Here is a 13,424-nt window from a genome sequence, read left to right on the forward strand (position 1 = left end):
TGTGTACGCTCCAATTAAACTATTACTGCGATACCATTAGTTAAACAAAATGTTTTTAAAACTTTTTTGCCTCTTTGTATTTTTTCGAGAAGGCAACTTTTATCGAGATATGGCTTCTTTTTTAATACGGTTCAAAATATACCTAAAACTGTAAATCATACATAAATTTTCGTATTATTACCAAGTCTCCATAATCGTACTTAACCATATACAAATATGTGGTGGATTTGACAAATATTCAAAATATCTCGATAAAAACTGACTTTTTGAAAAAGTACTAAGAGCCAAAAAAATTTTAAAAATATTGTGTTTAAGTAATGGTACTACAATAATAATTTAATTGGAACGTACACAAAAGTTTGGGGGGGTTTAAAAGAACTAAACCCCCATAAAATGTTTATAGGGTGTCCAAATTTCACTATAATTTTTTCTTAAGATGCTACTGTCATAAGAATGCCATATGTCCATATTCAATAAAAACTCTTTAATAGTTTTCGATATATTGGAAAAAATCGATTTTCATTTTGTAACTTCAAAGGGCTGTAACTTTTTTTATATGCACATTTGTACTAAGGTAAGTTAAATTCAATCAAACTATTTTTGGTCCCAGAATATGTGATTAAATTTATGACCTGTATTTTCGTTACACCCTGTATATAAAAGTGTTGAATATTTTGAACCTAGTGGTAACTTACCAATTTTTGTATTTTTTTGCAGGGATTGTTGAAAATAAATCGGAGAAAGACATAACTGTCTCATTCATGGCCAGAGTGGGCCAAAGATTCTTTTGGCCATCAAAGCCTGATATCCAAACAGTGCATCATAATAAGTTAAATAAATATATTTTACATTCATCACGATCTATGTTTTATTTCTTAACAAATAAATGAAGGGGATGTTAAGAGTATTTCACATAGGTCCCGTACGGAACCAGTAGGTGTCCCATACGGAACTGTTTATTTTAATTTATACCGTGGATTGAACCAGTTTTACACCGAAACTAGTCAAGTTAAGTCTTTGAAATGAATTGAGCAAAGTAATCTGTTTGTTTTTCATCTAAGTCTATTTAATTTATAGCTTTCAATTGAATTGTTAAAAAATTTCAGCAAGTTTTGTTCAACAATGCATAGTCTAAGTGTCCCGTACGGAACCTGGAATGGCTGAATTATGATAAATACAATTTCTCATTTATTTTCCACACAATCTACTGGTCTAGTAAGTTTTGTAATTTTCTTATAATTTTAAACAAATTGTCAAAAAGATCACAAAAATATGATGTCGCGGGAAATTAAAACAATCGATTTTTGCCTTATTAAACTCCCTCCTTCCAAATCATCGCTAAAATTTTCTAGCTGTTTAATGTATGTTTATTTTGCGTATTATACTCCCACTTTCCATTTTAAAACTTTAGATAACACTATTTACGAATCTAAATACCTGGGTATGAATATAACGAATAATGGAACACTGGACGGAGCCAATAAGGAACGAAATATTCAGAGCAGAAAAGCAATTACGCTCCTAAACTGAACAAGCAGATAAAAAAATCAAAACAAGAAAAAGATCTATAAGGCCGTAGTGAAAAGCATCATAACATACAGCTGCGAAGTATGGCCTATGAAGGAAAAATCAAAACAAATATTAGAGGTCACCGAAATGGATTTCTGGAGAAGAGCTGCAGGAAGATCAAGAAGAGAATATGTCACCAATGAACGGATACGAGAAAGAATGAAGGTCACACATACAATAAATGATGAAATCAACGAAATACAACTAAGACGGTTTGGTCATAAACAAAGAATGCATTAGGACAGAATCCCAAAGCAAGTACAAAACTGGAAACCGCAAGGTAGAAGAAGAAGAGGTAGACCGAGGAAAAGTTGGCATGCAGGAATAAACAAAGCTATGGATGAAAGAGGCCTGCAAGTAGATCAATGTGCGGACAGAGAGAAAAGGCGAACGGGTATCGGAAGACGGAGAACGTTGTAAGCCGATAGTATAGATAACATTATTTTAATTGAATTAACTTGTCTGGTCTACCGTGTACCGTCCAGGTCAGAATAACACTTTTGGTAAAATAAACAAAATGGCAAAAATTCTTTTTGACATAAAACGTACTGTCGTATCACCGAAGATATATACAAACATTTTTTTATTTACGTTTGGGAGAAAATTACCTAATTGAATAACTATCAATAATGATAACCTACAGCAGCAATAACAAAATACTATTTCTAATTGCTTAAGATATGGACATAGAAACAGTGTCTTAGTTGTTTTTTTTTTTCAAAAAAGATTTTTTGAATATAATTTCTAAAAGATTGTATGTATACGTACTATCTGGTGAATAAAAATTAATATATACAACTAAATTTTAACTTAATTGGAATAAAAATTTGTATTATTAATACCCCTAAAAGACTAAAAAAAATATTTTTAATAATGTTTGTTAAAGGTTTCTGCAACTTTTTGCTGAGTTGGTGGTAGATTCGACCATCTACTTGATGGAAGTTCCCTTTATCCAAGAATAAAACAGAGTACGTTTTTTTGGGTCTACAATTTTAAATTTAGGGGCTTGGTTTATGCAAAGAAATTATTCCCAAAGATTGACTCATAACTACTTTTAAAACATTGCCCAAGAAACCAACAAAACGGATGAATGTGAAGACCATCAGATCATGAGCCACATACTAAAAATATTCCTGAAGGATCAAAAAATATAATGTATAAAATACCTAAGGAGCATAGTAATGAAACCCAATTTAGATTTAGAAATGCGATGGAAACGAGATGATCGCTATTTGCCATAAACATACTCATATAAAGATGTATGGATGTCGATCAACCTAGTCCTGTCGCCAGGGGGGTACAACGGCCTCCTTAATTCAGATGGACTTACCCAAGTTTTTTATGTATTTTGACCCGTAGAATATGAATTTTTTGGGTAACAGTCGATCCGGATGTCGATAAGTTTGTTATAAACAAAGAACTTGAAGAATCACATAGCAGCGATTTTTCGCAAAACAAAACATTTTTTTGTATTTTTTGGGCCATTCTAAGCAAAAAATGATTTTACAAGTTTTTTCGTAGGATGCATAGTTTTCTTCATAAACACGGTTGAACTTTCAGAAAATCGAAAAATTGCAATTTTTGAACCCGAATAACTTTTGATTAAAAAATGAAATAGCAATTCCGCTTATTGCATTTGAAAGTTCAAGTCAAATTCTATCGGTTTTGATTATTTGCATTGCTAAAAATTAAGTTTTTATGTGTTAAACAAAGCCATAAACACATAGTGTTTCCCGTGCCCAATGCATGCGTTTTAATGTACTTAATCTACGTAGAAATTGTATGTATGCGCGCCTACTCGTTCGATTTCAAATGAGAAATGCATTGAAAACATCATTCAATCACAATGTGTTTATAACTTTGTTTAACAATAAAACAATTTATTTTTAGCAATGAAAGTAATCAAAATTTATAGAATTGGACTTGAACTTTCAAATGCGTTAAGCAGAATTGCTATTTTATTTTTCAATCAAAAGTTATTCGGGTTCAAAAATTACAAATTTTTCGATTTTTTGAAAGTTTAACCGCGTTTATGTCGAAAACTATGCATCCTACGAAAAAAATTGTAAAATCATTTTTTGCTTAGAATGGCCCAAAAAATACAAAAACATGTTTTGTTTTTCGAAAAATCGCTGTTATGTGATTCCTCAATTTCTTTGTTTATAACAATCTTATCGATATCGGGATCGACTGTTACCCAAAAAATTCGTGTTCTACGGGTCAAAATACATACAAAAAACTTGGGTAAGTCCATCTGAATTAAGGAGGCCGTTGTACCCCCACTGGCGACAGGACTAATCAGTATACCTATATTTTCAAGATTGTAATAAAGTTTTTGGACACAGCCGACTTTCCAATTATTCGAAATGAAAAACTTTGGCCCTATATCTACAGGCTCCAGGTCGACTCAGCCTGAATAAAATGAGTACCTTGAGTAAAACCAGGGGAATAATAGGCAGCTGAAGCGTAGCACTAACCCTGTTACTTTTCTTGTTTAAGGTAGACTCTAGAGATAGCAGACTACCCTGCCATAATCCCAAAGCCGCGTTATCAGTATAAAGGGAGGCTATTATTATAGAATAATCAGAAAGTTGTACTAAAAGAAGGAAATTAAGTATCAGATGTGATAGAAATTGAAAGGGGTGTCAGACAAGAATTTGTGCTGTCTCCTTTCCAGTTCAATTTGTATTTAATTTGTATTCAACAACATTTTTATTTGCTAAAACTGCTAAATTACATGTAGTCCAGGGCGGATCTGTTTTGCGATGGACGTTGAGAGATGACTCTAACTTTTTGCAGAAATTGCTTGAAATTAACCCATATAATAATAATTGGGTTATCCACCCACTCAAAAAGGTCCGGAACATTGTTTAAATAATCAAAATATCAAAAAATGAAGGAAAAATTCGATTTTTTTCTTTGTTTTTTGATTATAACTTTAAAAGTATTCATTTCCGAGAAATGTTGCACTAAAATAAAAGTTGCGTGATTAAATTGCGTACAACATTGGCAAAATTTCTTTAAATTGTTATCCTTGTTGCAAAATAGCAATATTTTCGAAAAAAGTACATAAAAAAGCAAGTATTCGCATTTTACATTTTTCAACCATTTCTGCTACAATTAAAACCTTCATATTTTACCCAGAAAAACTATATGATAGGTATGGTAAAATAATAATGTAAATTTACTTAAGATCGATTCAATAAATTTTTCAAAATAAATTTTGCAATCCAACTTTCGCAAAAAAAGTCATTTTTTCAAAATGGTGCAGGACTGAAAATAAAGCAGATAGCCAGCTAATTTTTTTTACAACTAGATGAATACTGTACCTCTCATTTGCAATTTGCAAAATTAAAATCGGTTATCTTCCACGGCGCCAGGAATTTTTTAAATAAACATTATGTTTTGGTGCTACGCGCAGGACAGAGGTGTTCGATTCATACAAGTTGATTTTCACCAAAATTTCTTCCAATCTTTATCTAATATATTATTTTCTTACTCTATATTTTGTTGTATGTTCATATAAATGAGGTCATTCTTCTGTAATGATACCTTGCAACTTCAACTTCGAAAGCGCATGATTAAATGCTACATTTGGTCAGTCCTCTTGTATGGTGTCGAAGCATGGACATTAAAAATATCCACCATTAACCGTTTGGAGGCCTTTGAAATGTGGCTGCACAGACGTATTCTAAAAATACCATGGACGGCTATGCTGACAAATGTGGCAGTCCTTAAGAGAGCAAATGCTACCCGTGAGCTGCTTGATAACATCAAATATAGAAAGATGGCCTATTTTGGACACGTAGTAAGGGGAGACCGGTATAATATTCTTCAACTTATTATGATGGGTAAAATCGAAGGACGCAGAGGAATTGGTAGAAAGCAGGCCTCTTGGTTGAAGAATATCCGGGAGTGGACAGGAATAAAGAAAGCAGAACACCTATTTAGAATAGCTCGAGACAGAGACAGTTTCGCCATGTTAATCGCCAACGTCAAGGGGACTTGATAGGGCACGTTAAGAAGAAGTTCATATTTTAATTCCTCATAAATCAAACTAATTTGATTATTGTTTGTGAAAAATTGTTTAAACAATTGCATATGTTTAAAAATAATACACTTATATTTTCTAAGTTAAAATATATAAACAAAGAAAGTTTTTGCTAAAAAAAGTGTTATTTCAAAGGATATGTTATGTGTTTTTATTTTGCAATAAACAAATTTATTTATTTACTTCAAAATGAACAATAAATTAAAATTTATCAATCATTATCAAAGGTCATTGGAATGCCCAATCAGAGCGAACGTATCAGCTGTCCTGCGCGTAGCACCAAAAATTAATGTTTATTTAAAAAAAAATCCTGACGCTGTGTTAGTTAACCGATTTTAATTTTGCAAATTGAAAATGAAAGGTACAGTATTCTTTTATGTGTAAAAAAAACCTAAAAATTCAACTTGCTATCTGCTTTATTTTCAGTGCTGTAACATTTTGAAAAAAATATTTTTTTGCGGAAGCTGGATTGCAAAATTTATTTTGCAAAATGTATTAAACCGATCCTAATGAAATTTACAGTATTGTTTTATCATATCATAACGTTTTTCTGGGTGAAATATGAAGGTCCTAAGTAACACAAATGGTTGAAAAACGTAAAATGCGAATACTTGTTTTTTATGTTTTTTTTTTCGAAATTATTGCTATTTTGCAACAAGGTTGACAATTTTTAAAATTTTCAGTTAATCCTATATTGTAGAAAATTTAATTACGTAACTTTTATGTTATTGCAACTTTTCTCGAAAATGAATAATTTTAAAGTTATAATCAAAAAACCAAGAAAGAAATCGAATTTTTCCTTCATTTTTTGACATTTTCATTATTTAAACAATGTCCCGGACCATTTTGAATAGAAGGATAACTCAAATATTATTATGAGTTATTTTCAAGCAATTTATGCAAAAAAATATGACTCGCCTCTCAACATCCAAATGTATCTACTAATATTTTAACAGATGCGCCCTGGTCTAATGAAATTTGCTTATAAAAATAAATCCAACCATCTCAAGATATTTTCGATGGCCTCATGGCCTTTTTTAATAGTTTTCTTAGTATCTACAAGCTGTAGATTACTTTGTTAAATAGTGACGTACAATAAATTAGTGAACCAAAAACCCAGAATAGCATTAAAATAGTTATTTTCCTAACAAGTGCAGAAAGTCATTCTTTTCCGCACGCGACTGCAGTTTGCCGCACGACGCGAAGCGGGAGTTCGGCAGCAGTCGAGTGCGGAAAAGAGACTTTCTGCAAGAGTTAGGAACAATATTTTTTCTAAGAGTCTTTAAAAAATTACCAAATCTTAATCAATTAATTTAATTAATATGAAAATACATACACAAATTAATTCTTTGACAAGGTTGTCAAAACCAAACTTTCAATATAATTAGTTAGCATGACGACGATCTTGGTTTCCATGACGATGATTCAAAACGACTGTTATTGTCTACCGATTTGACTTTCGAATATTATGTCAAAATAATTTTATTTCATCGAATTGTCGCGTTAATTTCATTAAAACAGGAACACAATAAGATATATTTGAAATAAATTAGTAAATAATATCTAAATATTAGTTTATTGCATGTACTATAATTACTTTAAGCCCATATTAACATATCTAAATTAACACGCGTGCGGAAAAGTAAAAACCGCGTGCGGAAAAGTAACACGCGTGCGATAAAGTAACACGCGTGCGGAAAAGTGAAACTTTCTAAACTAAAATGCGTGCGCGAAAGTAGACATCTTTGCACGCTCGTAGAAAAAATTATTAATGTTAGATACGCCACTGACCAATTTGGTCAACGATTAGTCAAAACAAAAGACACGTGTGTTTACATGGGACATATTATTATGAAACGGGCGAAAATAAAAGAAATCATACATAAATTAGACACTGTCTATTTAGTGCTAAAATGATAAAGACAATCATTCAACGTGATATTCCAAAACATGCCCTTAAACTTATTGGTAAATCGAACCAAAATCGAAGGATTACAAGCCATACTAAAAGGTATGTACATGTTGTAAATACAGAATTAAAAGACCTTTAGTTATAATTATATCAAATAAGTAAAGTCAAACTATAACTATCATTCATCATGAGTTACAATCCCTACGGATTAAAACTAACGCCATGGCGTCCAAATCCTCTTCTTGGGTGAGGTGGATTATTCTTTTATGTCATTTAGAGCAGTGGTTCCCAACCTTTTTCCCATGATCCCCCTTAGACAGGTTTCACCAGTTGTGAATACTATAATCGCCCCCCTCCCCAATTAAATTGAAACAAAAAATTAATCAGTACAATATTGATTTATTTTTACATTTCGTAAAATGATACATGGTAAGTCATCATTCAATCTTCGTTTGTCCACTGCTGGACATAGATCTCTCTCATAATTTTCCCTCTATTTCGATCTTGTGCCTCTTGCATCTTGTCCACCTGTTGGTGAACATGGTTAGTCTTCTTCTTCTTTTGCCCTTTAATTCGTCCAATTCTGAACGTAGGCTTCCCCCAGTTTCCTCCATTCGCTTCTGTTTAGTGCTTTCTGTTTCCAGTGCGTTCCTCCTATCTTTTTAATGTCGTCTCCCCATCTCATCTGGGGTCGTCCTCTTGCTCTCTTTCCTGTCCATGGTCTCCATTGTTGTATCGTGCTATTCCACCTATTGTCCGTTTGTCTAGCGTTATGACCTGCGAAGCTCCATTTTAGCCTGGTTATATGTTGGCCTGCGTCTTTGACTTTTGTTCTATTTCTGACCCAGTTGTTTTGCTTTTTGTCTGTCAATTTTACTCCTAACATTGCTCTCTCCATGGCTCTTTGTGTCTTTATTATTTTATCCATGTTTGCCTTGGTCAAGGTCCATGTTTGGCATGCGTATGTGAGAATTGGGAGTATGCACTGGTCAAACACTCTTGTTTTTAAGTATTGTTGTATTTTTTTATTCTTTAGGACCCATTTTAATTTTCCAAATCCTGCCCAGGCTAATCTGGCCCTTCTTTTTACCTCCGCTGTTTGGTTTTCCTTATTTATTTTTATAATCTGTCCCAAATATATCTAATCATTAACCGCTTCTATTGTGGTGTCGTTTAGTATTACGTTTCTATTGTCTTGTGTGTTTGTCATTGTTTTTGTTTTGGCAAAATTCATTTTTAGACCTATTTGTTCGGATTCATTTGCTAGTTCGGTTAGCATGGTTTGTAGTTCTTCAAAACTTGATGCTACGACTACTACATCGTCTGCATACCTTAGGTGGTTTAGTTTCTTTCCATTTATGTGTATTCCCATGTTTGTCCATTCCATTGTTTTGAAAACATCTTCCAGTGCTAATGTAAATAGTTTAGGAGAAATAACATCTCCCTGTCGCACTCCTCTGTTAATTGGTATGGGTTTTGTGGTTTCTTCCAATTGTACTGTCATTGTTGCTTTCTTATATATATTATGTATTAGCATTCTGTATCTGGAATCTATTCGACAGTTGTTTACAGCTTTTTCTATTGCCCACATTTCCACGCTGTCAAATGCTTTTTCGTAGTCAACGAACGCTAAGTGCAGATCTATATGGTATTCGTTAGCTTTTTCTATTAGTGTCCTAATTGTTAGAAGATGGTCAGTGGTGCTATATCCCTTTCGGAATCCTGCCTGCTCTACTGGTTGATACGAGTCCAATTTGTGTGTTAGTCTGTTGTTGATAATCCTCATGAATAGTTTATACGTTTGCGACAGCAGTGAGATGGGTCTGTAATTTTTTGTGTCCTTTCTGTCGCCTTTCTTAAATAGCAGGATTGTAAGACTTTCGTTCCATTCGTCGGGTATTTCTCCTTTATGTAGACACTGATTAAACAGATTTCTTAATGTTTGTAAGATTTCTTCTTTCCCTTCTTTCAACATTTCAGCAAGGATTCCATCTGGTCCTGGTGCTTTGTTGTTCTTTAATTGTGATAGTGCTGCTTCTATTTCATAATTTTCTGTTTTTGGTAGTGTTTCTGAGTTTACATTCGTGATTGTTTTCTTGATATATTCCTGAGTGTTGAAGTTTGCGTCTTTCTTTGAGGTGTATAGTTCTTTATAAAACCTTTCTACTTCTTCTGATATCTTATCTTTTCTCCTCTCTTCCCGTCCTGTTTCATCCTTTATTGAAATGAGTAGTGGTTTCCCTAAATTTGGTCGTCAGCATTTTAGGCCCTTATTTCTCTCAATTACTTTCTCGATTTCATTTTCAGTGTGTTTTCTTAGATCCTCTCTGGTTTTTCTTCTAATAAGTTTGTTTAGTTCTACGTATTCTACTGTGTTTCTTTTGTTTTCACTTATTAGTTTTCGTCTACTTTCCATTAATTTAACTGTCCCGCTACTTAATCTATTTTCTTTTGTTGTTAGTTTTTTTAGTTTTTTTGTTTTTTTGGCAGTTTTCATTCCCGCTTCCAAGAGTTTTTCTTTCATTTCTTCATTGATCTTATTAATTTCGACTCTTCCTTTGCTACTTGTTCATTATAGTTTTCCCTTAAAGTCTGTCTATATTCTTCTGCGTTTTGTCTTATTCTGCTATGGTCAATAGCCGTTGGTTTTCTTCTAGATTTCTGCGTCGCTAGTTTGCTTATTTCTATTTTGGCTCGTAGTATGCGGTGGTCGCTGCCAGTTGAGAATTTATTAAGTGCAGTTACGTCTTCGAAGATTTGTTTATTTTGGCAGAGGAAGTAGTCTATTTCATTTTTTGTCACTCCATTTGGGGAGACCCATGTCCATTTTCGGTTTGGCTTCTTATTAAAGTATGTATTTATTGCATGAAGGTTTTGTTGTTCCAAATATTCTAGTAGTCTTTCGCCCCTAATATTCCTTGATCCAAGTCCGTAGTTTCCTATCTTGTTTTCTGAGTCTTCCATTTTCTTTCCGATTTTTGCGTTAAAATCTCCCATAACGATTGTTGTTTTTATATTTTTTCTTCCATTGCTGTGGTGATGTCATCATAAAAGTTATCAATTTCTTCCTCATCATGTGTTGTAGTTGGAGCATATACTTGTATTAGTTTCATTCTTGTCTTCCTGTTAATTTCTAGTATGATATATCCTACTCTATCTGATATGCTCTTATACTCGATTACGTTTTGTTTAATTTTCTCTTTGATCAGAAATCCTATTCCTCCATATGTTTCGTCCTCCTTTCCTTTGTAATAGAGGCGATTTCCTGATTCTAGGTCTATACACATTTCTCCTCTTCTTTTGACCTCTGACAATCCTACAATGTCCCATTTGATTTTAGTTAATGGTTAGTACATGGTTAGTAATAATTGTTAATTTCTCCCTTGGGCCTGGTAATACTCATATGATTTCTTTACGTCTGGCTCAATGTTGGTTAATAGCTATGTACCTTAAATCCCCTTCAAGGTGGAGGCAATATGTTTGAAAATCCTCAGAATAACCACATGAAGATTTCTGAGGAATTTGGTCAGACCTCCTCTCTGTATATTTTTTTCAAAAATAGATAGTTTGTCAATGAATGTTCCGACTACTCCCTTCGCTTTGGCCATATATATATATTCTTCTTTGTAATTCCAGATTCGTTCCATTTAATTTTTCAGAAATATCTGATAGTTAAGCGATGTCATTTCGCTTCTCTTGTAGTGCTGTACTCAGTGTGGGGTCAGTAGTTATAAGAAATTCGATAACAGTATCCATGACACTGCAGAACCGCCGTAAGCAATTCCTTTTCGAAACTATATGACACAATAAAACCCTGTTAACGTTGTAGTTCCTTTCTAAAATACATAATCAATAGCCTATAAGCCAATATTTATCAATTTTATGGTCCTATGGTCCAAGCTAAATTGACATACAAAATATTCAGAATCCAGCGGACTTCCGTATTTAGTACTGGAGTAGCAATGTATTAAATATCTCAACATTTTCTTTACAGAGTGTCAGAGTGTACGAAATATTCCATCATTCTTTGGTTTTGTTTTCATTTCATTTACCTCATCTATGACATTGACCAATATTTACATATGAAGCACAGACATGGACCTTCACAAAGGAAAATATGGAAAGGATGGCAATGGAAAGAAAGATGCTGGGTATCAAGCTAAGTGACAAAAATAAAAATAAATGGATCAGAAATAAAACCAAAGTGAAAGATCTAAACAAACATGCAGCTACTCTCTAGTGGAAAACATGACAAAACAACAGACAAAAGACGGAAGATGGAATGAAGCGATAATCCACTGGAGACCTTGAAACCGTAAAAGAGCAAACGGCAGACCACAGATGAGATGGTCGAATGACCCAAAAAGATACACTGGGACCAGATGAACAGGATTAGCACTGAACGAAGAAGAGTGGAAAAATAAGGGGGAGGCCTACTTTCAACTTTGGACAAATGAAGGGCAAGAGATAGATAGATGACAAAACGGCCACAATTTCGGCCGTACACCTTTTGTTAGAGTCAGATCGGCAGGGTCGGTACCTACTCTCATCATTCTTATCCCACTTCTATCATTTTCTCTTTTTTGCGGATGTTCGCCCAATACGAAAGCTCGATAAAAGGAAAATGCAGAATTTATTATAATGTATTACTTACCTATATAATTAAATTGCATCATGATTCATAGCCATCTGTTACTAGACGAGATGTTTGTGTTATTATTACCTGCATTGGTGTACATTTAATTACTTTTTATTATCCTATGGATATCCGATCGAAAGTATTGTTTTTTTCTTCTCTATTACCCATTTCTCGTTTCCCAGCTGCTAATCGCCCACCTTATCGCCCCCTTTTCTCTATTGCCCCCCATATCGCCACCTTCGCTCTATCGCCCCCCTGAAAATCTCAAATCGCCCCCAAGGGGGCGATCTCCCCCCGGTTGGGAATCACTGATTTAGAGCTTGTTGTGTGTCTTTGCTTTTACATTCTTTCCTATCATTGCACCGAATTTTACAGTCTTTAACATTAACTGTTCTTATATGTATCTTCTTCTACATCAGTGATTCCCTAAGTGGCTTAGGTGGACCCCCAGGAATCCACGAGGGACTCGGGGGTCTACGTTGGGTCCAAAAAAATTTCAAGCATGTCTTGATGAAGATAATCAGACACACGTTTAACATTTAAATGCGCTGCTTCATGACTTCAAAAACAGATTTGAAGATATTTTGATTATGGAAATAGCACCATGGATCATAAACCCATTTGATGAAACGGAAGTGGCGGATGTGGTACTATAAGAGGAACTACTCGAGCTCAGCACCAATGAAGAGCTGAGGGTGCAATTTAAAAAAGGCTATCAAACATTTTGACTGCAGGCAGAAATAGCTGAAAAATATCCTGGGCTCTGGGAAATTGCGAGAAAACTTTTGATAGCGTTTTCCTCATCCTACCTTGTCGAAAAAAGTTTTAGTGTCGTTACAAACCTATTAACAAAAAAAGGAGCAGAATAAACATCACAGAACGGGGAGATTTGCGGTTAATCCTTACAAAACTGAAGCCAAATATTGATAATTTGCTATCAATACATCAAGTACATCCCTCCTATTAAAATTATGGGTATTTTTTTATTATTGATTTGCATTGTTGAAGTTACGTATTAGGGATGGGAAAAACCTACCGGTTTAAACCTAAAACCGGTTTTTTACTTCGCAATTACCGGTTTTACCGGTTGTTTTTTTGTCCCGGTTATAACCTGTTTTTTCTTTTTAAAGTAAAAACCGGTTATTAGGTTTTTACGGTGATTAGGATTAGGTTAGGTATTATTTTGGATCCCAATCATAATTATTATTCTCAAGTAATTATTCCAAACAAAACCATAATTCAAATTTTATTTT

The 13,424-nt window shown here is 33.7% G+C and overlaps 2 protein-coding genes across 3 annotated transcripts in view; both read left to right on the forward strand.

The window, feature by feature from the left end:
* LOC126892035 (uncharacterized) overlaps positions 1–13,424 on the forward strand; it is a 573,784-nt gene that overhangs the window by 368,349 nt on the left and 192,011 nt on the right. The gene's annotated exons all lie outside the window — the stretch shown is intronic.
* Positions 7,483–13,424, forward strand: part of LOC126892030 (farnesyl pyrophosphate synthase-like) — a 46,766-nt gene continuing 40,824 nt past the window's right edge. Inside the window, exon 1 of one of the 2 annotated variants that reach the window (XM_050661446.1) lies at positions 7,483–7,631. In XM_050661446.1, the coding sequence (XP_050517403.1) occupies positions 7,534–7,631 (98 nt within the window). In that variant the 5' untranslated portion in view covers positions 7,483–7,533. The remainder of the gene's footprint in view (positions 7,632–13,424) is intronic. The other variant, XM_050661444.1, reaches the window with a different exon arrangement.

This window comes from Diabrotica virgifera, chromosome 9, assembly GCF_917563875.1.
Source record: "Diabrotica virgifera virgifera chromosome 9, PGI_DIABVI_V3a".
Taxonomy (NCBI): domain Eukaryota; kingdom Metazoa; phylum Arthropoda; class Insecta; order Coleoptera; family Chrysomelidae; genus Diabrotica; species Diabrotica virgifera.